Raw genomic sequence first — 25,043 nt, 5'->3', positions numbered from 1 at the left:
GAAGGCCCTCATCCACCATGGCAAAGAGAGCTACATGACCTGGTATGTTACTGACGTCACTGAAGGCCTGCTGCTCATACCACATCTCCCATAAAATTATCCCCAGGCTGTATATGTCTGCTTTCGTGTCATATAGCTGAGAGTGGAACACTTCCGGTGCCATATAAACAGGTGTTCCCGCCAAAGTTCCTGTGATCTTGTTCACAGCCTTGGAAACCCCAACGTCGGCTATCTTCACTGTATTTGTTGCTGACAGCTTTTAAATTGAAAATAAATAAATAAATAAAGCGCAGAAGGATGATCTAGCATTATGTCATGGTCATCACAATATAACAGAATTGTTTTGAGGATTCTTTCTTACTGAAACTCATGTTAAAGGAATTATAATTTGTTGTTTTATCATAATTCGAATAAAACCTAAAAATAGCTCAATGCTGGTCAAACTAATTCTTCCTTTCTATTTGTGTCTCGTGCAGTGAAGAGATATTTAGGCCTGAAAAAGAAAAACAGCTTTACCCTCTGAAATGACCAATCCTAGCATTAAAAGCTTGGTCAGTGACAGATTTTGCAAGGGCCAAAGAGTTGCTTAAAGTACCCAAATGAAAAGTTTAGTCTGATAAGTGCGGCGTGTATGTTATATCGTCAATAACTATAACTTTTCTCTCAGTTTCATACTAATATATTATCCAACGTGAGATCTCTGTGAACGACTCTTTGATCATGATTGAAGGACAAGGCAGCGACTATCTGCTTTATCCATTGATAGGCGTCTCTTTTGGCATCGGCATTCATGGACTTGGCAAGGGCTCTTTCTGGATTACTGGAAATGCGATTCTTTAAATTTCCCGTGCAGTATGCCATGACTATTATTACCCGGGTTTCGCTATCTTCCTTGAGAAGCGACATGCCATGAAAAGTGACAACGTTGGGAAGCTTTAATTTTGTGGTGAAGAAAGTAAAATCACAAAAGTCTCAGTCGTCGTAAGAAAATTTGAAAAGATAAACGTGCATGAAAATTTTCAAAATTAAAGAAGAAAAGCTGTAGAAAGTCATGTTGCTAATGCCCCATTCACACCAAAGCTTAAACATGTTTAAAAGTTGTTTTGTTAAACACAGTTTAATTTTTTTTTCTTCATAGAAACTATTTAACCGAATATTTTTGACTTGAATGTAGCACATTGGAAATGCAAGTTAGCAAGTACTTGAATCCAATGGAAAATCAAGTTTTTTAGTTCTCTGTTTATAATTTTCATTCAATGAAAACCAGTTTAACAAAACATGTTTTGCTGGTGTGAATGGGGTATAATTTACTTTCTTTAATTTCATAGGAAGGGAAAAAAAATCCTGATAATGTTTTCGCGTATCGTCTCTACAAGTGGAATACCAAAGAAATATCCCCTCACCAGTCTTCTGGCTATCTTAAGACGGAAGGTAATCCTCCGCAAGTTTTCCCGAACAGCGCTTAGTCAGGTTTCCCTAACAGTACGCTGGAATATCATTTCGACTTCTAGTTGCAAAAAGCACTAGAGCTTCAACGCTAGAACTTCCGGCTAGAACTTCAACGCTAACCTCTCGATGGGAAGGGCAGCGTGCAAATCGTAAGGTTACCCCGTCGTAATTTTATAATGACACGCCCGAGGATCAATTAAATAACATATTTAATGGTGATTGAAACCACGAATAGTGGTTGTGCAAAAGTCCTGTATGCTTTGAAGAGCCTTTCGCTTGGGATAGGGCTTTTTTTCCTTTTACTTCATTAGCCAGTCTGTGTATTAAAATACTTACTTTAAAAGTTCAATTTCATTTATTATGTCACAGGCATTATCTGCTTTAAGCGGCGCAGTGCAAATCCCAGACAGTCTGAGTGGCCTTTTAGGTCCAACATCTTGCTGCTGGTACCGGCTGCAAGACCCTCTTCAAATCTTCAAATCCAAAAACGGCCAACCGACCTCTGATCTCAGAAACTACATCCAACATCGTTACATAAGTGTCTTTTACGTCTTTTTTTGACCGTTTTTCCTCCAAAAGTTGTTCACACAACAAGTTGTCAGCCTCAATCAGCTCTGGAATACGGGTTTCAATTTCCTTCAAACACAGAGCGGCATCTCTCAGTTGGTCCCTCACGAAGTTCATGAGCGCAGCTTCTTCTTTCGTAACACAACTCAAGTATTCGGTGGATGTTTCTCTCATGAAAGCACACTTGTTCTCATCATATTCTCTGATCTTTCCTTTGTCCTTCAACTTGCTGATAATCGCCATTACGCCAACCTTAGGGGCACCAACCACCAAGATAATCAGAGAAATCGGAATCCAGATAGGATTTGTAACAAAAATGGCAATCTTGTCTGTTATGGTGAGTTTGAATCCTGCTTCCCGTTGATCTTGTGGTATGATCTCGTCAGATGATAAAGCTCCTTGTAGAATACGGAGTTTTCCTTCAAAACGATTCTACCGTTCCTTGAAGTGCCGAACAAGAGACTCACACGTATCTGCAAACGCATGGTTGTCTTGTTCCCAACGTTTTATGATCTCTTGCAGGCGCCGTCTGTCGACCAACTGTCGGCCAACAGTCAGCCAACTGTTGGCTGTCTATCGGGCGACTGTTGGTCAACCGTCGGCTGACATTTGGTCGACCGTCAACCTACAGTCGGCCGACAGACAGCCAACAGTTGGTTGACCGTCAACCGACAGTCGGCCAACAGACGGCCAACAGTCAGCCGACAGTTTTTGTTATGTTGCAGACTTTTACCGTTATTTTGTATTATACAAATACTAAATATTATTTTCACTTTTTACATATCAATAAAATTTATCGTTGCATTTCATGTTAACATTTTGCAACAACCCCACCTTCCTGTAAATTCAATTAATGGCAAACATGAGAAAATGCCATCTTAAACGTTTCAACCTATTTAATAAAGCCACTAATAACATCAACTCAACTTTAACCTAAATAGAAAACTTGATTGATGTTTGGAATTGATTTCTATGATGTGGAAATGAAATCCAGTTACAGCCGGTGCTGAAGAGTTTTATTGCAGTTTTTATTCAGTATAATGAAGGGCTGGATAATAAACTAACAAGAGCTCCGCTTTTAGGCTTGGCAAAATCTATATATTAAAGGGATGAGTCAGCCGGTCTCTTCGTTTTGGTGGATGGCAGTTGATATTTACGTTTCTTTTCATGGTTGTATGTTGGCTTGTTGGAGGCTGGAGTTAGGTAGTGGATCTTGCCAGAAGAGTTGTTAACTGTCGACTGAAAGAGTTGGAAAATCAATTTTCTTGATGATCTTGTAGGTTGTCTATTCCGGCAAGCTGAAGGGCATTTGCGAATGATATCCTTGGAATATGCACGAGAGAACTTTCCTCTGGACTCTCTCTAGTTCAACTTGTAGATACTTAGGTAATGCGTAATGTAACATTGAGCATGCGTAGTCTAACGCAGATCTAATACATGCACAGTAGTAAGCTACAAGATCTTTGGAAGGAAAATATGCCCGTTTGAGCTGAACGAAAAAATAGTGTTGTGGAGATGATCTTGTAACAAGTTCTTCGATGATCTTTCCAAGTTAAGTTCGAGCTGATCGTAAGTCCGAGTAACTACTTACTTCAATCTCGTCTGCAATTTCCACATGAATATTGAAGGAAATGTCTCGCACTATCAGTAGTTCTGCAAGAATTTCAAGAAACACACTTCGATCAGCTTTAGCCATTGGTTGTTTCTTTGCTTGGTTTGAGGGGCGCCCTCAACCCTTTTTTTTTAACCACAAGCGTCCCAAGCTCACGTCGATTGATTTATGAAAGCTTCACGCGTTGTGTAACCCGGTGTTATGTTATGAGAGGGACTGTTGCGAATTTGAACACGTTATGATAAATAGTATGGGAAACGGAATATGGTCCATTTACAATGATAACTATTTCGAAATATGAACATTGTACACGTAAGTCAATAGAACTTACTCACATCTTGTGTTTCCGTTGTAGTTTCTGGCGATTTCTGCAGTTCAAGCTTGCTTTGCTGTCACTGTTTCGTGACGTCATGACGGACTAAACTGTAAACTAAACTAAATAAATGATAAGCAATTATAAACACCAAACGAACACCTTGTTAATTTCTGCTCCCGCTTCCCGCCCTCTCTCGCCCCCGTCTCCTCCCGAGCTCCCGCCTTCTGTCCCTCTCCACTGTCTAGTTTTGTACGTCAAATACGTAACAAGAACCCGGGCACCAACACATCAATTATCTTATTACGCATTTACATGATGAATACCTTTTCGTGCATGTAAAAGAAAGTCAATTCATGATATATTCTTAGACAGAGATAGAACTAAACTGACTCTCTCTCCCTTACAAAGTTATAACTCCACGTCGCACCTCATTTCCCGCAATTGCGTCGGGTCTTAGTCCACAATGTAAACAGGAGTGACCTCATCTATATACAATAGAAATAACCAAGCTAAATTTAAGATGCTAGCATTTATAAATTTAGTTTTAAAATCTACATGCTAAGGTTTTGAGTACTGCTTGTTTTATTAAATTGATTTCTTTTGAATTTGTTGACATCGATTTGGCAACAAGAGTGCAAGAGAATTCAGGAGAAGTCGCTCCCTGTTAGGTGCGTTTGCCATATAAATCATTCAACGTCTGGAACAGAATGAAAAATATATCTCCAATTTTTCATCTATTTTGCTCTGGGAAGAATCGAATTTCTACATAGCAAATTAAATAGAGAGACGAATAAACGAATTAACAAATGAAGATACGTTAACCAATGAAAAAGTAAAACTCTTTAAAAAGGTGCAACGTCATCCTTTGTTTACACCTGGCAATAAACAATAAGAATCCGTTTATGAAATGCTCCCCATGATCAACTGAAGCTCTTAAAGTCTTTTTCGCCGCTTTGATGTGACACTATGGCTTGTAGCTCAACGAAAACTATCGATGAAATCGATGATCTGTATGAAATGGTTAAAATCATGGAGGCCCTTGATATTTCGTCGAGAGGGTGTAAAACGTTAGCCGAGTTGAAAACTCAGGTTATCACTACATTAAACCAGTCTCAAACTAAGCCGAACTGGGCTGCAGGTCAGGTAAGAATTCGTTTGAACTTCTATGGTTGAAAAGGAAATTTTGCTTTCGGGGAGTGATTTGAAATGACTTTTCATCAAGATATGCTTTACCCACAACGAATGTATACGCAGTGACTCGTGATACTTGCATATTTTGACCGTAATGGTTCGTACTCGTCAGACAAATTTGCACCCATTTTGGTGCCAGTCCCTGCGTTTAAGATGGTCGTCTCTGAATATAGAAACCTTTTCTTCTCATACAGATGGGGAGGGAATTGTCCTTACCGCCCAGCCGACAACAACTGAGACTTTTATTGAGGAAACTGTCTGCCAGTATTAGACAATAGTGGTAACGCGGAATTCAATTATGATGAGATCCCTGCCTTTGTTTTATGCCAAATGTGTAGCGTTTTAATGCAATGATAAGTGGCAGAAAATGCATGTGTGACACCTCTAACCTGGTTAATGATCAGATGTAAAGAGTAAAGCGCTCTATTGGAAAGGCAAGCAAGAGGCTCTCTCCTGTAAAAACTACCAAGTTAGTGTCGGTCAGAATTTGTATATCCGTATCGATCGATTGACTGCTCAAATACAATACCTATAGCCTTTAAAGGAATTTTCGATCATACAACTCTAGCTTTCCACTCCGATATTGCATGGATTTCTTCTTGAAGAATGGAACCTTTTTCAACCCTCCTGTTTACTACAGATTTGCTGTCTTGCTCTCATCGATCTGCCTGCAGTATATTATTACTAATTAAACTCTTTAATCATGCAACAAAGCGACTTTCAGCCTACTGATTTAAAAGAGAGGAGAAAACATATGTGTATAAGTGTTCAAAATTCTGTATATATGATCTACAGATTTCGGTATGGATTGATTTTTGACATTTTCTTAAAACTTAATTTATCATCTTTAAAGTAATCATCCACTTTCACCTTAATCAAGTGCTATTTTTTTAATCTAATTTTTTCCTCTCCAGGCGTTCTCTATTCTGTCAGAAGCAAGAGATCACGACATGAGAAAGAAGAAAATGTTATCTGGTCTTTATGCTGAATGCGAGGAATGTTTGACTGAAATGGACGCCAAAATTCGCTCGCTGCTTAAGCGCCAAATAGGTAACCTTGACGAGCTGATACGAAAACACCAAATAGATATGAAGAGAAAAGAATACGTCCTTCTAGTAGCAGGTAAATGACCGGCATATGGTGGTACTACTATATATTGACCTATCTTCCTTCTTTATCATTTTGGATCGGCTGGTGAACACTCGGGGGTCGGAATGGTTCTTACTTGGTTGGATTAAACTTTACGACTGAAACTGCAAAAAAAAAAAAAAAAAAAGGAAGAAAGAAAGAAAGAAAAAATAAAAATAACATCAATAACATTTATATACCCGCATTCTTTGCAAAGAAACCACAAACACACGTTACGACAGAATCTCTTTGGATTCAATTTATCCGAAGTGTTTCAAAAAAGAAAAATAAACAAACATGGCTCGAGTGCCATAATTTATACTATTTACCATTTACTGTTTGAGACTTGCTGAGGAATGATGGCTTTTTGTTGTTTTTACACAACCCAGCAGTGCTCGGTTCGTTTGCAAAAATCGAGGGCCAATGTTTTTCAGTATGGTACCTGCGCTTGGTTAGTTGGAAGATAGTACAACGTAATAATTATTTTTGATATCACTGCATTCCAGGCGAGACTGGCTCTGGGAAGAGCAGCTTAATAAATCTAATTCTGGGAGAAGAACTTCTTCCGTACTCAGTACTCAGTACAACTTCCGCAATTTGTGAATTACGATATGGGGAGAAACGTAAAATAGTGGCCCATTTCAAAGACACGGATCCTAAAACAGGGCATGAAACTTGGGAATATTTCCTGGAGCAACCAGCAGAAGCCTCTGATCAAAGTTATCTCCAGCAGCTCTCTCCATTTGTCCACGTGAAGGATACAGATCGAGAAAAAGGTTCCGTTTATAAAAAGATCGAACTCTTCTGGCCTCATCAACTCCTGCAGGTAGCTACACAGTGTTCCTTCAAACTTTGCTAATTAACTTAGAGATGGAATAAATATTTTCGATTCCTATTTTTAGCTTAGATGGACAAGATTAGGATCAGAAGGTCATTGAAAAGGGCAAACAGAATTTTAGACTAAAACAATTTGTTATACTTGATGGACAAATAGTATCACATCAAATGCCTGGCTCATGCCTCATAATAGATAAATACAGTGCTAAGTTTTGAAAAACATGCTTCCTTACCCATCGACTGATTTAAACAAAACCCGAAAAACTCATCAACTCTCGCAGATAGCTACACAGTGTTCATTCAAACTTTGCCAATTAACTAAGAAATGGAATGATTTTTTTCAATCTATACTTTTATTTAGTTTAGATGGATAAGATTAGGATCACAAGGTCAGTCAAAACGGCAAACACAATTATAGTATCTAAAATGGTGTGGGACTAAAATCATTTGTTATGCATAATGGACAAATAATGTCACAACAAATGCTTAGAACATGGCTCATAGCTCACAATAGATAAATTCAGTGCTAAATTTTGAAAAGCATGTGTCCTTGCCCATCGACTGTTTTAACCCAAGGGAAAAAATCCTTTTCCTGAGGATTGAATTATAGAATTTTCCATCAATCAAAACTAAGAAATCATATACCTCGAGTAAGGTTAGTCGATGGTCAAACTGAGGATACTCCTATTAATATGAAAAGAGTATTAACTTTCTCGGAAATTATACATTATGAGGGCATCCCTTTTTAAAGACGGGGTTGTATTTTTCATAACCAGATTGGATGACACGCTATATTGGTCAAAGAGTTTAAAAATAATAATGATAATAATAACAATAAAACCTCCATTTGATTTTTTCGTTTCAGAAAGGCGTTGTTATTGTTGACAGTCCTGGAATTGGAGAATCCGAACTCATGGATGGAGAGGTCATGAAGTATCTACCTGAAGCTTTCGCATTTATTTACGTCATCAAAACTGACAACACCGGAGGAGTTCAGGAAGACAGGGTCAGTGTTAGGAATAACCACCATTTCCAAATGACAACAATTTAGTAAGCCGTAAGGAGCCCCGTTAAAGGGGCTTTGATACGTCAGAGTTTGACCTATTGTCCTTTAGAAGATTTCAAACCATTACAATGATACTGAATAAGATTAAACTTTTATTTATTTTACAGCTCGAAAAGTTGCCGGAAGAAGTGAGAAAAGTGACTCTTAACAAAAAGGGAGAATTTTCATCGAAGAGCGCCCTGTTCGTGTGTAACAAGTGGGACCAAATACCTCAGAAAGAAATCGAAGAGGTGAAGAAATACGTGATCAGAAAATTGGAAAAGTGTTGGCCCGGTCTTGTTCCAGAGTCACAGATCATCTACATGTCAGCAAAAAAGGCGATTGACGCACAGAAATTTGGAATCATCACAAATGACTTCCTCTCCTTGATGAATGGTATAAGATCCACGGTCATGAAGAGCATAGAGGCCAGACTGGAAAGTTATTGGAGGTAAGAATTGACTGAAAACTTTATCGTAAATGCCCTAACTCATTCCCTAAGACACTTCAGAACTCATCCTCACCATAAATTTACCCATCAACTAAACCTTTCCCAATTTTCGATAAGCCTGTATCCTTCATACTAGGGTTTTGTACCGCGTTGAAGGAGAGGCGTTTTAAAATCTGGTCTTGGTATGGGATACACGGGTTATTAGATATGAACGATTTTTTACCTCGATTTTCCCACTGAACGTTTCTCTTGGCGTGCTTGTGAATAAAGTGAGGTTGGAACAATTAAACATCTGCAATGGTTGCTCATTGGATGTTAAGTAAAAATGAGGACAAAAAAGCCTATCTAAATTTGGAGCGAGAATTGCCTAATAGGTAATTCATGGAGTGCCGTTATGGCTTTTACAGTTAAGTGATTAAAAGTAGTTTAAATTCTACACCAGCTACCAGGTTGAACAATTTGTATATGGGAGTTATTTTTTACTTTGATTTAAAACACTAGACACTTTCATAAATGCTGCAGAATAGTCATGACCGAAAAATTCAAGAAACTGAGTGCTGAATTATTTGAGCAAGAAATCATAAGCTATGCCTACATCTATTTTAGAAGCTTCCATCAAATTCTACAGCGTAAATTAACCACTTTATTGTCATTTGAATCTGAGAGGGCTCTGTTGTTTTGGTTTACTTGTTTGCTAGATCTTTCCTTCCTCTCTCTTTCTTTCTCTCCCTTTATTGTTATCTTTTTAGAAACGATTTTCGGGGATAATAATAGAGACTCAATAGGGCATGCATTTAGCATACTTTAAAACTTGAATGCTTTGATACTTCATTCTTCGGGAGGAGGATCCCTTTTGTCCTTGTCCGTTCTGAAGAAAGGAAGCAAACGTCCAGTCTTTATCCCTGGTTCCATACCACTGGTAAGAACGAGCCAAGAATCGTGAAAAGGTAATGATGTTTGAGGTAAAAACCATATCAGTTATTGAATATATCTATTTATATTTTAGATGGCTTGATTACCTCCTTTCACGAATAGTTTATCAAGCAAAGGCCTTTGTTATGAATGCCAAAAGAGATCGTGACAAGGTCGCCAAGAAAATGGAAAGAATCAATAACCGTCTGTCAGCTATTGAAAGCGAACAAGGAAAAGTGGTTGAAGACCTTCGAAAACACATGAAAGCTAAAATCGACGAGGCAGTTAAAAAGCTTTCCATATTTCTCAAGTCAGATGAGGTCAAAACACGTTTCATCTCATGGAACTTGGATGAGGTTCCTGAAATAGAGGTCTCGTGGCAGGTCACAGAAAACAATATCAATAAAGCATTGCAAACAAGGTTGAAGGAAATCATAGAACATTGGGAGGAAGATGAACGAGTATTTGCCGATGCTCGAGATTCCCTCCTGCATTATTTTCAGTAGCAGTACGATTTTGTCGAGGGGCAAATCCGGAATCTGCAAGATAGTGTCACGACTGATGACCCAATTAGTGTTTCAGAAGCTGATCCCTCTGCTGAACACTTTTCTATGGCAGTAAAGTTTGCTATCGGTTTTACCAGCCCAATCTGGGTTCCACTCACTCTAATTGCTTTGGTAATTGGCAGCCCAATAGTCGGCATAATCTCGATCAAAAACAAAATTGAAGATTCAAGGAGACAAGGAGGTACGAAAAAGACAGATGCTCTCTTATGGCTGAGAGGTCAGTAGCTACCTCAACAATGCCACAAATGAGTCCATTCTCAAGGTGTTCGTAAAGAGCCAACCAAGCGAGGCAAAATTGTGTCTGAAGCATATTGAGGCCCGTATTCCAGAGCTAATACATGCTGACAAGATGTTGTATAATCAACTCAGGCATGAAACGCGGTCACACAAAGAGATAGAGGAGTCATACCAGCCTGTCCTGAATCGAGCATTGGAAATCAGAGGACAGCTGGCGTTATTTGGCCTGAGAGAAATCCGTACCGCTGACATCAGCAGCCTGGAGCTTGAGTGGAAAGCAGACATGTCTCTTCTTCTTGGTCAAGGAGAATTCGCAACGGTGATCGAAGGGAAAATGAAGAGGCATGGTGAGGAGCAAAGTGTTGCATTAAAAATTTGGAACGAATCCATTGACATCAACAACGCAAGTCATGTTTTGGCAGAAGCGAGTCTTCTAATGTACGAATTTTTCTTATTTTCAATTTTATTGCGGAATTGCATTTTATTTTAAGTCTCCTTGGAACTGCTAAAAACCTGCGCAAAACGAGTTTCAAAACTATATGTCAATATAAAAGTGAATTAATTTTGCGTGGCCAGGAATACACCCAATTCGCAAGGTCAGCGGTGGGCTATCAGAAAAAGGAAGATTGTGTTTTGTTACAAAAGCAAAACATTAACATTTAAAAGGATTTGGTAGTTTTTCTTGTGAAAAGAAATATTGTTAACTATAACTTCACTTTTGTTTTTCATTCATTTTTTTTTTATTCGATCGTTCCTCTGCTGCGTTTATACTGAGACAAAAATTTGACTAAGTAATGCTTGGCTGTGTGTAGTTGATTTCTTTCTCAGGAGGTTGGACCATCCTCACATTGTGAAGTTCTATGGTACATCTCTCCTCAAAAGAGATGGTGAGGAAAGAGTAGTAATGGTGCTGGAAAAGTGCAAGGAAAACTTGAGGACCCACATCTTCAATAATCGAGCCTTTGTTCCTGCAGAGACAAAAGATATTGCAAGTATTAAAACAGTTAAACGATGGGCAAGAGAGATATCGGATGCACTCGCGTTCATACATAAAGAGGGGGTTGTCCATCGAGATCTCACATTGGAGAATATCTTAGTATGAGAGAATAGTTAAAAAAGATTGATGATTTTTGTTAAGGCAACCCTGAGACTTAACAGTCAACTGCCGCAACGGAAATGTCGATCTCGTGAATTATTTGTTAAATTTTCCTGACGAAATATTACTTTTCCTACAGCAGCACTCAAAATTCACAGAAATTTTCGGTAAAATAAGTTTTTTGCAGAGTGCAATGAGTTCCCGTGACACTGCCGTAAATATGCTTTGCATTTAACTGCCCACCTCGTAATGTGTTCTTAAAAGCATCGCGATGTTCATACAATGTTTTCTTTTCAATTAAAGCTATCAGCAGACAACTCAGTAAGGATTGCCGATGTTGGGGAGTCCAAAGAGGCAAAGGATATCACAGGATCATGGGCTGGAACAGTTCTTTATATGGCACCTGAGGTGTTTCAATCAAAGAGATATAGCTTCCAAGCAGACATATACAATCTTGGAATAATTTTGTGGGAGATGTGGTATGGAAGACAGGCCTTCGCCGGACTAAAGGGGCTAGCACTAAAAGACATCTCAAAGAAGATAGCTGATGACGGTTACCGTCCAGAAGTCGAAAGCAGCAATTATAGGAAACCTCCGCTTCCCTGGAAAAATCTAATGACCCAGCGTTGGAGTCAAGCCCCAAACGAACGCCCTTCAGCTAAGAAATGTTACATGGAAATCAAGAAAAATTATGCGGCAGTCATTAGACTGTGATACCAAACTTGACTCTGGGCAGCAACGAGGCAATGCGATTAGATTTTTTTTCTAATCGTGATGGTGAACTGTTTCTACTTCTCTGGTGAAGTCTATAAGCTAAAAACGTATCCTTCGCAAAACTATCGTAGTGCATAGTTGTCTATGTCTGTTGTCGTCTACTGAACCAAAAGTAACATATTTCCGTCTTCTTTGCCACTGATTCAAGTGGCAGAGAAGACGGCCTACCTAACAAAGTCAGCAACGTTAGCACTTGATGCAGTTTGTGGTCGTTTCGCCTATAATTCGTTTCGCTAGTGACCAGTTCATGATCAGTAACCGGCGTCTTAAGTCGTTTCGTTAACGTCCCATTGGTCATTTCGCCAACGCATTAAAAAACATTTAATGATTCTTTCGACAGAACTTCATCGACTTCTATTAAGACTCTTAAGCGAAACGAAGGGTTACCTCAGATGCCTAGGGCGACGTTATAGTTAACTTTTCGCGATCGTTATTTCAAAAAGATACTCATAAGAACTTTACGCCAAAACATAAATTTTCCTATTTACAAATAGAGAAGCCTCTATTGTGCTCTGTTCTGTTGTAGATCACGTACGAAGAGGCTAGCACACGAAAGACGTCTCCCCCCTTATCTAAATTTTCTACTTGGTTTGGATGCGTAGCATTCTCTGTAATCGAAATGATTTAGCAATAATATCTTTTAATAAAAATTTTTTGCATAATATCTTAACTTTACAGTTACATGAAAATATTTATCCACAAGCTGCATCAAAGAGTTTCCACGGGTAACCGTATGAACGTGGAATTCCCGTAAACAGATCAAGATACCGAAAGACGCTCACCACTGCATTATGGGTCCAAGTGTCTCCAGTAGCTTGTTTTCTTCCGGATGCCGTATGGAGGCCTTTTGCTTCTCTTTACTCTAAATAGCTTTTCTTGTATTCTCGATTGAAACATACAGCATCTCTTAGGTAGTTAAATTCTGGTTTGAACCCGCTCCTCTACTGTTGCTGGAAGACCAGGGAAGTGAGGCAAGCACCAGTGAAGGGCACATTAACGCAGTATTTCGGTTTTAATAGTCATATGTCATCAATCAGTGCGATATTTTCGCTTAAGTTCTTGAAAACGATAAAATGACTTCCGCTCTCAAGCCCTAATTATTGTTCTTATATTTTCGTTTCCCAACTCAACGAGTTTAGATAGTAATTAACAGTCACTAGCGAAATTCTCCCTCTCTTCCACACCAAGAACATTTATACTCAGTGATGTTTGCGACCGGACTATAATCTCAGAAATTAGACCCTTAAGAGGCAGCACCCTTATCACAATTATCGCCTCTTTTAAAATACTGATGATGCAGGAAGCGATGTTTCTGTAAGGTTTACTTTTTTAACCATAACCTCATATCAAGTATAGTTATGAGGAAACTTAGAGTACTTCAACGCGTTCTGTTTTGTCGACTCAATATGTGTAGGTAGTTTTGAAACCCTTACCGCGCCCGTGACTGCTCCTAAAGCAGAAACTGAATCACTTCATGAGTAATAGGAAATCATTGACAATGCAGGATGCAGGAGGAAGAGGAGATTTTTCTGTTCGGATGAACATAAATCATCATTGTTAGTTTTAGAGTTTTACTACCGGATTTCAGCAACTTATTGTTCGCTCTAGCTGCTTAATGTGATGATAAAGTTGGAGCGTGAACGTCGCTCAATAATACAAGTTAATCCTGCTTCAAACCAACAAAGCTTCTTTAAAATAGCGAGTTCGTCTCTCAATACTCTTGTTCCTAGCCGAGTGACTAAAATTAAAGACCGAGGTTTTAGTAGATACATTGAATTGTGAACTTTATTTCAAGACTCCTTACGAAATCTAGTTACAGGGGTTCCTTGCTGCATCGGCTTTGACGCCCTTTCGCCCTAACAGCACTGAATTTCAGTCGTATTGAAGTATACGGACTAATTCTTAGATATAATACGTTTGTAATTCATTCTTTGTACAGTCAAAGACGTTGCACTGATCCATGATGGCAAGTTAGACTAACTTGATTTACTTTGGGATAATACACCTTATTTTATCATTAAAAATATGCTTACGTGCGGATATTTTGTGAGTTGCGTTGTATTTTTTCCGAGCCCCGAAGGCATGAGTGAAAGATGGAAACGACACAAACGAAACCATGACCAACAATAACATCTGTAAACATGAAAGCGATCTTTGCATTTCACAGTTCATATAGTTCACATAGTTCACATAGTTTGCAGGTACCTTATTAGTTTAATAGATTCACAGTCATATAACATCTACTGCGCTAAAAAGTTATTTTCCCAAGAAGAAAAGCATAAAACCACGGAGGAAAAAATCGAAGTTTGGATCGTTTGCTGAAGCCACTTTTTTGCTCCGCTCTCTAACCGTATTTTTGACCCTGATTTACAGAGTAATCTATTGACATATTACACGTTCCGATGCCCTAAAAAGGCTAAATGACGTCATAGTGGAGTAAAAAAATTTGTATAGCTTCTCCTCAATTGATTCAAAGAGACAGTTGCCGAGTTAGAAATAACATATACCTTTGAGAACTATTTGTAATCCACGCCGTCCACGAACTGCTATTAAGAAAATGATTAGTATGCACTGGAGCTCATTAGGAGCTTTGAGTAAAATTTGGTTACATCTCCAATTTCAGTGACCTCCTCCTCCTAAATTAATTACAGTCGAACGAATACTAAGATATAAAGCGATTGTTCTTTTCAGTCCGCTCCACGTTACTTCTTTTCTTTTAATTCAAAGTGAACGCTCTCCGCCTCTGCTTTTTTTCGGTAAGAAACAGACGCTCCACCTTTCTTATTTGGTCTTCTAGCTGGCGTAGGCGATGCTGGAGGAGAAAATGGCCCTAGCCAACGTGTCCTCGGTAGCGGTACTGGTTTCAGTTTGGGTTGAATCTTAGCCTCGTGTAACTCTTTGAAACGTTCCAGTGCTTTTCTTGCTGTCAGCCTGGCACGTGGATTTTCATTCCAGCAAGTAGTCATGACATGTTGCCATATTTCATATGGATGATTTGTGCCTTTGATGTGAGTAGGTCGACAGCCCTGTCTCACCTTTTCGAGCTGGTGCAATCCGCAGGTTGTCATCGCCGTTTGAAAAGCTGTCTCACCATACCATATTTCCCAAAGTAGGAAGCCAAAACTATACATGTCAGCTTTGCTGTTGTAAATTCGACCCTCACACACTTCAGGGGCCAGGTACAGATAGGTGCCGACTGTTGTACCTGTTATTTCTTTTTCATGTTTAGCGACTCCTACATCTGCAAGTTTCACTTGCTCGCCTTGTGTCAGCTATAATGAAATATGAAACTCAGTCACAAAGAATCGTAATGAACCAGGGAAACAATAAATGATTTAATGTCACGTTGGTGCTTTTTTCGTTGATTGCAAGATCATGTTTCATGGTAATGAACACCAGGTGCCGCGACAAAGGTCGACCAATGAATTTTGTTTACATGGCATGCAATCTTCTGCATGAGATCCCACGCAAAATTGTAGGAAAACGGGTGGCTGATTTCCTTAATGAAAAGCACGCAATTTCCATCACCAAGACATCATTTCCAGCCACTAGAAACCAAAATTGCCTCTCCTCCCCCCCCCCCCCCAAAAAAAAAAACCAGTAAAGAGCACGACTACAATATTTTCGAAAAAATGGTCGGGGGGGGGGCAAAAAGGCTATGTTTTACTGAGGAAAGGAAATAGCCCTATACATGTCGGTAAAAACAGTTAACTGACACCTTAACTGGGAAATCAAAGTTCACTCAGTACACATTTACCAGCAGATTTTCCAGCTTTAAATCTCGGTGAACAAATCCTTCTGAGTGGATGTAATGCAAGGCCTCTAGGATATGTTGTACCCAGGATATGACCTTTTTCTTGACTGAGTCGTTCGACGATCGAGCGGGTGAATCCTCGGGATGGGCAAGTACGCGATCTCTGAGAGAGCAACTGCAAAGCTCGAGGACGATCATCACTTCAGTACCTTTGGGGCTGTGGTGCAAATTGGTTCCATAGAAACCCACAATGTTTGGATGGCGCAGTTTTCTAAGACAAAGATAAGAGGCTCATTGCTATTAAACTTATAGGCAGCAGGGACACAATCGTTTTTCAATCGCATGTGTAGCAAGCTATAGCATTTCCGGCTCTAGACACTATGCAAAATCTGGTATAGGACACCACGCACGACAGTTGTACTGTGAAATGAACACAACTGCATGAGAGAAAATGGTCTTTTGATACACGTACCTTAAAGCATGTTCCTCGTCTACGAAATGCCACACGTTTTTACTGGTAAGCGGGTCAATGTACTTCTTGATGGCCACGATAATCTCTGGCGATTCTTTGCGACGAAGAACGCCTTTGAACACTATCGAGAAGCTGCCTCGTCCAATGACAGGATTTCCGAAATCGCATTCTAACTCTTCTCTTGCAAAATCCGACTGCCTGATCTCTCGCAAAGAGTATACAGTTAAACCCCGTCTCAGAGATTCCAGCTCGTCGTTTAAAGGCTAGTAGATCCTCCGAATCTCAGTATTGCCTCTCTTGTCTTCAAGTAGCTGTTGATAGATCAGCTCGTCACCTTCCCTCAGCTTTGGAATCTTCTTCTTGATCTGTCCCAGGTACAGTACGGCGTCTTCCAGTTGTTCGTTGATGAACGGAAGCAAGCGGTCTTGAGTAGAAATAACTTTGAGACATTTCCGTGATCGCTTCGACATGTAGGTACATGGATCATCGCGGAACCTTTCCAGTTTGGTTTTGTGGTGGAGCTTCTTTTTAAGTTTGGTTCTGAGCATGCTAAGTGGAGACCCTACCACCACTGGTGCCAATCCTTGCCGAAGCCATGGCGGAGCAGTAATCGTTTTCAATCTTCCTCGTACTTTAGATCGTTTCAAATTTTCTTCACCCTCGTCCTGTGGAAGGTCACCCTCCGCCTCGTCGACGAAAAAAAAATCTTCCGCTACTTCGCGCATTTCTTCCTCCATTATATCATACTTTTTGCAACAATGTTGGATCAATGACACTCGAGCTCTGTCGAATTCGTTCTCTTCGTTTTCCCATCCCTGGACAAATTGATGTGTTCTCTCTGAGATGTACTTTAACACCTCATTCTTTGTATCCTGCCATGTTCCAAGGGGTTTGGGTACTTCATCTTTAGACCAGTTGCAAAAACGCGAAAAAGTTCCCTCCGAATTAAAGTGCAAAGCTAGTTTCTTGAGGATGTCTTCAAATATTTTCGATTGATGCTCGCTAAGTTCATCAAATATACGTTTCTGAGAATTCTGCAGCTCTTCCATGCGGCTTAACAATCTCTTGATTTTTTCCTCTGTTTTCTGATGAGACATTTTTGCTGACTTCAGTTTTATGCGGACTTGACGAGACATGCGATCGAGGAGATCCTCTAGCCATCTGATGAATAAGCATATAAAAAATTGTTTGATGTCATAATTACAACTGCTAGACAATTAAAATAACCATACCAATGCATATGACATGGACTTTGTTCGTTTGTCTTACGATAGAGTCACTTACGACGTAGATCGCGACGTTTCGACTGCAATACTACTAATCTCCATCAGGCGATGAGGTCGATTGCTTACGTGACGCTATTTGTAGCACGTTGGTACGCTGCTATTAGTGCATTTCGATCCTCATTATTATTCCAGTTGTTAAATGGTGTTCCTTTATAGGTTCTCATAAATCGGCTGTTGTGTTGTTTGATCGTGGGTATCCAAACTTCGGGAATGTCGATTCCGCTATCCCTATTGATGTTGTTGGGATGAAGTATTATACGGATAGCCTCTTTGACCCTACGTGTGTACCAGTGGGGTCACGATCAATAAACTTAACCTAACTCCAAATAGGAATATACCCCGTTTCGTTAGCGCGCTCCGGAACCGCGAGAGGTCTGAGCACGAGCAAACCGTATGTCTCTGTCATGTTCTCGCAAGACAAGCAGTATTGCAGTCGAAACGTCGCCATCTCCATCATAAGTGACTCTATCGTCCGACAAACGAACAAAGTTAATTGATGTCTCCTTAATGACATATTTATTCTAATTCTACTTAATAATCGAGCTTTAACTTCCATCTCGAGGCTTTGTCTTTGTTGGGTATTTGATACAATATAAATATTCAAGGCCTCAACTTAGAATTATTCAGAAGTCTACCTACCTAGCATTCATCTGCAGATTATTCTTCATGGACGAAACTAAGAGATTACTAATCCCTGTTATTAGGTTACTGAAATCCTCTGTCACTACCCCATAGGTCTGAGCTAACTGCGCGGTTTTGCACGACAAATAGACAATCTGCGATTTCGGATCCAGGTTACCAAGTATTCTTGTAAGCTTTTCGACCGTATCCCTTTTCACCTCTTCGCATTCATTGTTCTCAACCAAATCCCATTTGTTGCAGACAAACAACGTACAGGCATTTGAAAGTGATAAATCCAAGTTGGCGTTTTTCCTCAGATTTTGAGCACACATGAGTAGCTTTCCCAACTTAAAAGACAAAAGAAAAATCAGATAAGACCTAGGAATATTGACACAGCATTACAAACTTCATATTCAACTCTTAGTTAATTAGTTCTTACACCTATGCGTGGCAAATATGGTCTGACACGAAATGTTTCAACTATCCTGCGCTCGCAAATATAGAGCCAATTACTAATGGGATATTATAGAAAAATTCACTGCCTGACGAGTGAATTCCATGTTAAATTTCACGCTAAAAACCGATATCGCACGAATCCCTCGTAATTGAATAAAAATAAGAAAAAAAGGAAACAGTAATGTATTGTTTTTTTTTTGTCCTGAGCTCACGCCCCAAAAAGCCATTTCAAAGTCAACTGTCAGAACTGTCAACGCGTTAGCGAATAGGAACAAGGTCAGTCGTACACGTTTGAATCTTATTATTAAGTTATTATAAAGTTATCGAAGTTCGATAACTTTATTTGTACCTTGTGCTTGTTTTTACATTTGTTTTCAAAAATTTCAAACAAACCTCACGCGATCTTAAGAATAATAGTGGTATTTCACTGAATTTACATGCCGTTTATCTCTAACATCTTTTTGCAAATTTCCAAATCATTTGCTCGAGAAGGAAAATGATTTAAACCTTTTACATCTTTGCTGACAAAACTGAAAGAAATGACGTGTCTAAGCGAAAGCATTGAAAATTTAACATCGCTATTAAAGGTATTTAGTCCTTCTACTTTATATATGACAATCGACCTTGGCACTTCTTCCGTTGTCGCTTCTTCGTCTCGCTCGGTTGAACTATTGCTTGCCATTTTCTAGGCCGTGTTCACAGGATTTTCTTACTTTCTTGTTGTGGCGAGCGAAAGAGGTTTTTTTATACCTCTCCAAGAATTTTTAGTTCATTTCAAGATAGGGAAGAACTCTGGCTCACTTTGAAGAACGCGTTTGTTCGTTTTTGGCTCTTCAAAAGGTGACCAACCTGTTTGGTTTCCTTTAACGATGCTTGTTTGGTTTTCCTCGGCAAGAACTGTCGTTTGGCTTTCTTCCCTCGTCTCTGCCATTTTTTCTTTTTTCTTCAATGCGTTTTCTAGTACTTTTGAGTGTGAGAGCTTTCCTCAAATTTTCTAAAAATTTTAATTTTAATTCAAAATTTGGCAGACATTCATTTTCTGTAAATTTGTTCTTTTACAACGTGATATTTTTCGTAGCACGAGTTGCATTTTTGTTTTCAAGATAGCAACAATTTTTGCTCGCGACCCACGTCAGCAATATTCCTTCATGCACAAGTGCAATTCCACGCTAAATATCTTCTCTTCGATAGCCAACAGACCGCGAGTTTAACTTTAGCTATGCGATTCTTCGGAAAATACCTTTCATTACGTTATATAAACAATAGCCTCTATTTGGCGCAAAAATATCCACGGATAATTGTCCATGGACATTATGTGTTCCAAAATGCGAACAGTTTTCCGAGAGCGAAGCTCGAGGAAAATTGTGAACTACGAGGAACAGACAATGTCCAAGGACAAACATAAGTGCATGTTTTAGCACATAATAGAGACTATTGTGTTTATTATCCAACGTGCGTTGAAAAAACTTTTACGAACAGCTTCCTGTATGCAGTGTGGAATGTCAAGTACGACTTAATAAACAAAAAAAAAAATCTCCCTTCTTCTGTAACAACCACAAAACCCTCTCTCGCTTCCTCATCACCGTAGCGGAAGTAAGGTTTAAAATTGGGGGATATCGCTTGAATGTCACCCAATCCTAGTTGGGGAATATTCGGTCACCTGGTATGTTTAGACCAATCGCGGGCAAGCCAAAATATTTGATGGATCATAATAAGGGTTATTCCCGAGAAAATGTATGCTGACCCATCCCCTTCCTCCCAAGTAATATTTCATAATTTTTTTGGAGAATTTGTAAATGCAATGCACCGGCTGAAAACCAATCAGCAATTTATGTTGCCAGTTTTGATTCTATATAAAGAAAGCGAACCGAAGAGCCGTACAGTGTCTGGCGACACATACTTGAAAATATGACTGATAAGGATGTTATATTCCTCTAAAAAAAAAAGACTAATCAGTTTAAATTGATGTTGACTATTTATGATATTAAAGAGTTGATAAAATATAGAACCTCTGTAATGCGTTGGTCCAGCGTTGGGTCTACATAAGTATAATCAAGTGGGAAAGAAGCATCTCACCATACTAATGAGCATGGTGAAGACCATTTCTGTTATCTCTCCGACATTTTTAAACAGTGCTCAAAGCTGAAACTGAGATTTAGGACAACTTCTATTTTTAAGGAATTACAGAAAGCAATAGTGAAACAGTACTTTGTCATCATTCTTAGGTATCATTCTCCTGTGGATGTGAGGCCCACTTTTAATGGACCTCTTCTAAACTGATTATGAATGGTAATGGACCCAGTGGAGTCCAATTTCGGTCTGTAGTCATATGAGTTATTAAAAAATCTGACGACCGCGAAGCGGGAGTGCTATTTTTAATCACGAGTATGATTACAGACAGAATTGGAGGACACTAAGACCTTTTTGTAATTAATCAAAACCATGACAAAATTCGAGAAAGAAACTAGACGTCGGTTATCTGTTTTCATAAAAAAACAAAAGTTAAACTGGCGCCCCCTTCTGTCCAGTTATACTGGCAACTGGTTAACTGTGCATTTAACTGTCCTATTACACTGTCCAATTACAAGCGTGAGGCGGACACTTTCCTAAATTTAGTGCTCAAATCGGGCTGGTGATAACCAATCACGTTCGAGTATTTTGTTATAGTTTTGATCAGGTTTTTAATACCCAGTGTTTGTTGTCCTTACCCTGTCGGGCTGAATTCCTCCAGCATTGGACGTACAGAGAACGTACATGAAACAAAAGGCCCGCGGCAGGTAGTTGAGAACCAAACTACTCATGACATCGCTTTCTCCTACACCAGGGCTGTCAACGATCATTACATTTTCCTGAAATTGAAACATTAATCTGTAATAAGATTCGCTGCCCTATAATTTTTATGTGGGTTATTATTGTAGATGAGTTTATTAAAATATTATTTACCATGACCAGCATTTCTCAAAAGTTTTTTTTTTCAAAATTTCGTCATGGTAAGCCACTACCTTACTAAGATTCTCGCACCTTTATGTAATGCATAGTAACCGAAAAAGCCATGGAATTTGGAACAAGCATTCATTAGTCCGTTTCACTGGAATTACTTTCACCTCACACACCGCTAATTTTTTTGCAGAAATAAGCAATTTCAATCTCCATAATCTAACTTTATGGTTAATTCCACACAGCTACCTGCAGAGGTTTACTTTTTGGTCCTGAATTTTTTAATACCGAAATTTTGTCAGAACTTTTTTGCTTAGTCTATCAACTTCGTTAGTACCTTAAACAAAGGGTGCGGAAAAAACAGTTCAATTTTCTCGTAAGGTGCTTTCTCTCGATCTTCTTTGGCATACACAAACTTTTCTATTTGTTCTTTGAAGGTTTTCCTTCCATTATTCAACTCGTGGAATGCTGGTTCAGGAATTTTTGTTCCAGTAGGCTTGTAGTGTACGCCAACCATCGGCTTTTCTCCATATTTCAGCTCGCAAATTGTGGACGTGGTACTCAATGTTTTAGAGGGAAGAAGGTCTTCTCCCAAGATGAGATTAATGACACTGCTTTTTCCAGCGCTAGTCTCACCTAATCAAGAGAGGAATTATATAATAGAAGACAATGACCAAGCATAATCGAAGCCTGAAAGCGTCAAAGCAAGATAAAAAAAACACTACCAATGAGCAAGATTTAAGTCATCTTGAACTGGCTTATCAAATTAGAGACTAAGTATGAGAGAGCATGATAACAAACAAAACAAAGGCCTAACTACCTTTGAAATTTCTAGATATTGCCCTCTCTTGCAGAGAAATATATAACAATTTAGAATAAATATTGTTGTCTGTTAACGATGACAGTGATGCAAAGGAAAGTGAATTAAGATGCTGATGGCGTTTGTTCGTAGCTTCTCGAGATGATAGCTCGTCCATAACGATTGCGACTGCATCCCAAGTCTAAGCGAACAAAGTAGTTATAATCATGACGAAACTGATGTCTCTTTTACTGATGACAGCAACACATACCTGCAACAAGAACAACATACTGATCACTTGGTTCAACATTCTGCTTTCTCTCTTGCAAAGATTTGTTTAGGTCTTCGAAGCTTTTTTGAAATATTTCCAAAAAATCCTCCTCAAACTGACCCATAAACTGCTCAGTTCTTTTGTAAAGATCGAGTAACTTTCTGCGTTTGTCAGCATCAGATTTACCAGCATCGGAGATAACTACGTGTGTCTGCAAGTAAAAAGATCTTAATCAAAATTGTTAAAGTTAGTTAGCACTAAACACATTTGATCCAAGTGAACACAAATAACGCTGCTAAACTGTTTTTTTCCCATAGGAGGCCGCCTGAGTTCACGACTAATAACACTGCTAATTTTGAACACCTCGAGAGTTTCAGTGTTGTAAAGCAGCGCTAAATATGGCATGTTTGATGAGGTTTTTTTTTCGAGAAACCTATTGCATATACTTAGCTGTTGTTTAACGACTTAAACAGAAGTCACTCTTTATGTATTGAACTAGCCGGGCTACCTCTCTGCGAGTAAGCACCAGGCCCCCTTGACCCGCAAGCGATTCTTCTAAATATTCCATGGATTACATAAATAAAACAATTGTGCAGTCTGTATAAATTCCGGGTCGAAATATTACTTCGACCACGTTCTCAACCCACGGTGATAAGTTTGAAAAAAAATTATTATTTATGGACAAAACTCTTATGGGGAGAGGGGATGCCCTTTTCGATCAGCAAATTTTGCAGTTGATGAATATTCTTTCCGAGGATACGAAGACCTCAGAGAAAAGGACTGAAATCGGCACTATTGTTTCAAACCAATAGGTTTTAATTGTTGAATAGTAATGAAAATAAAGCTATCGATCTACAGTTAGGAGAACCAAATGCAACATGCGCTATGTATACCGGTATCGATAGATTCTTGCGTTGCCTCATTCTTGATCACGCATTTCATGGCAATGTTTTATGAATTTATCTCGCTATCTAGCAGTTCACAAAGACTTCAAGGAGTACAAAGCTAAATATAATTTTGAATGATAATTATTGGTGAATGATTGTAATGATTCCTTGCAGAAGCTACGGTTTTCCATTAAGACTTCCGTAAGTTGTGGTCAGTGTTGATATTTTAAAATTGAATTTTACCTCATTATGGTCTTAAACCATTCATAATATAACGCAAGAATAAAAATGGATAGATTTGCTTTAAAGCAGCAAAACAAGCGAAACAACGTGTACTCCGACAGCTTAGATTTACATATAGTCGGATAATTTACCATATTCTGCACAAATATCTGTGATGTCTGTACTAAAAAGTGTCATTGTGATCACATACCTCTCCAATCTTTCGCGACGAAGTCTCTTCCAACTCTTTTAAATGCTCACGAAGTTTGCTCTTCATCTCATCTAGTGAATATAAGCCTCTTGTTGAAAGACCGAAAGATTTCATTAATTCGCAAGCTTTTAATATCTCGTCTATGGTATCCACTTTCTCCAGCCCCGTAGACATCATGCGTTTTTGACAAAATTCTCGAGAAGTCACGTCAACAGTAGCGTATTTTTTCAAATGGCGTCAGATAATTCCCAATGCAAGTTACTTCTTTTAAAAACCCCTCGTAATGTTGCATTCATTAAATCCTAGTTATCCATTTACCAGCCTATAGAGGTCCTCAACGGGTGATTTAAAGTCGCTGTGCACTAAAAAATCCTTTTCATGGCTACAAAACTGTACAAGAGCACATGATCTGTTAACAGACAATAATACTCTTCTCAGACAGATGGCGCTCTGAAATTCAACGGTGGATCTATCTTGAGTATCCCATTAGACGCTTAAAAAGTGCCTGTACGATGCGTTTACGAAATAAGTACAAAAGGCAGTAATTCAGTTTGCAAAGATCATAATACGCATACCGCAAATGCAAAGATCATTGCTCCTTGCCTAAAGAAATAAAAAATAACAGATTTCATATAGACATAATTCTGAGAAAACTGTGATGGTTTTTCTGGGAACAAAGGGAAGTCCCTGTCATGACACATTTGTCACAGGCACAGATGGGAAACGGGCTTCATAAGTCTCTATCTAATCTCTCTCATTTATGGTTTCTTTTTAAGCAGTTGTATTCCATTATGTATCAGTATTTAAAAACGCTGGTGAATTGATTAGCACGATGTAACTCCACTTCAATCTGTAATACAAGAGCAAAAATCAGATAATTCAAGACGAGTAAAGATTGCTTGTATGTCACGGTTGAACGACATGGCTGTCATCACCACGAGCTGCC

At 39.0% G+C, this 25,043-nt stretch overlaps 1 protein-coding gene and 1 non-coding gene across 2 annotated transcripts; one reads left to right on the top strand and one right to left on the bottom strand.

Annotated features, from left to right (window-relative positions):
• Positions 1-4,819: 4,819 nt before the first annotated feature.
• Positions 4,820-13,267, top strand: LOC113686192 (uncharacterized). Its single transcript, XR_016187797.1, has 8 exons — positions 4,820-5,087; positions 6,050-6,257; positions 6,770-7,089; positions 7,966-8,106; positions 8,274-8,596; positions 9,603-10,749; positions 11,140-11,407; positions 11,711-13,267. It is a non-coding gene; the product is annotated as an uncharacterized LOC113686192 (transcript).
• A 681-nt stretch (positions 13,268-13,948) lies between these two features.
• LOC113686191 (uncharacterized) lies at positions 13,949-24,743 on the bottom strand. The gene is made up of 8 exons (XM_089209901.1): positions 24,098-24,743; positions 22,778-22,988; positions 22,045-22,343; positions 21,479-21,619; positions 18,333-18,661; positions 16,408-17,568; positions 15,939-16,206; positions 13,949-15,453 (listed from the first exon to the last, which is right to left on the bottom strand). Exons 1-6 carry the CDS (start codon positions 24,272-24,274, stop codon positions 16,671-16,673), a joined length of 2,055 nt encoding a protein of 684 aa, XP_089066027.1. The 5' UTR covers positions 24,275-24,743; the 3' UTR covers positions 13,949-15,453; positions 15,939-16,206; positions 16,408-16,670.
• Positions 24,744-25,043: the final 300 nt, after the last annotated feature.

The sequence above is a fragment of the Pocillopora damicornis genome, chromosome 6 (assembly GCF_964200805.1).
Source record: "Pocillopora damicornis chromosome 6, jaPocDami1.2, whole genome shotgun sequence".
Lineage (NCBI taxonomy): Eukaryota > Metazoa > Cnidaria > Anthozoa > Scleractinia > Pocilloporidae > Pocillopora > Pocillopora damicornis.
Note: the sequence above shows the minus strand (reverse complement) of the source record. Positions and strands in the feature narration are given on the sequence as shown.

Bases quoted from the DNA above. Each gene is read 5' to 3' on its own strand.
- LOC113686191 (XM_089209901.1), bottom strand. From the start codon at position 24,274: ATGATGTCTACGGGGCTGGAGAAAGTGGATACCATAGACGAGATATTA. The intron at 22,989-24,097 runs GTATGTGATCAC...TTTTACTTGCAG, and splicing joins CGTCGCGAAAGATTGGAGAG to ACACACGTAGTTATCTCCGA. The intron at 18,662-21,478 runs GTAAGGACAACA...TTGTCTTTTAAG, and splicing joins GAGGAATTCAGCCCGACAGG to TTGGGAAAGCTACTCATGTG.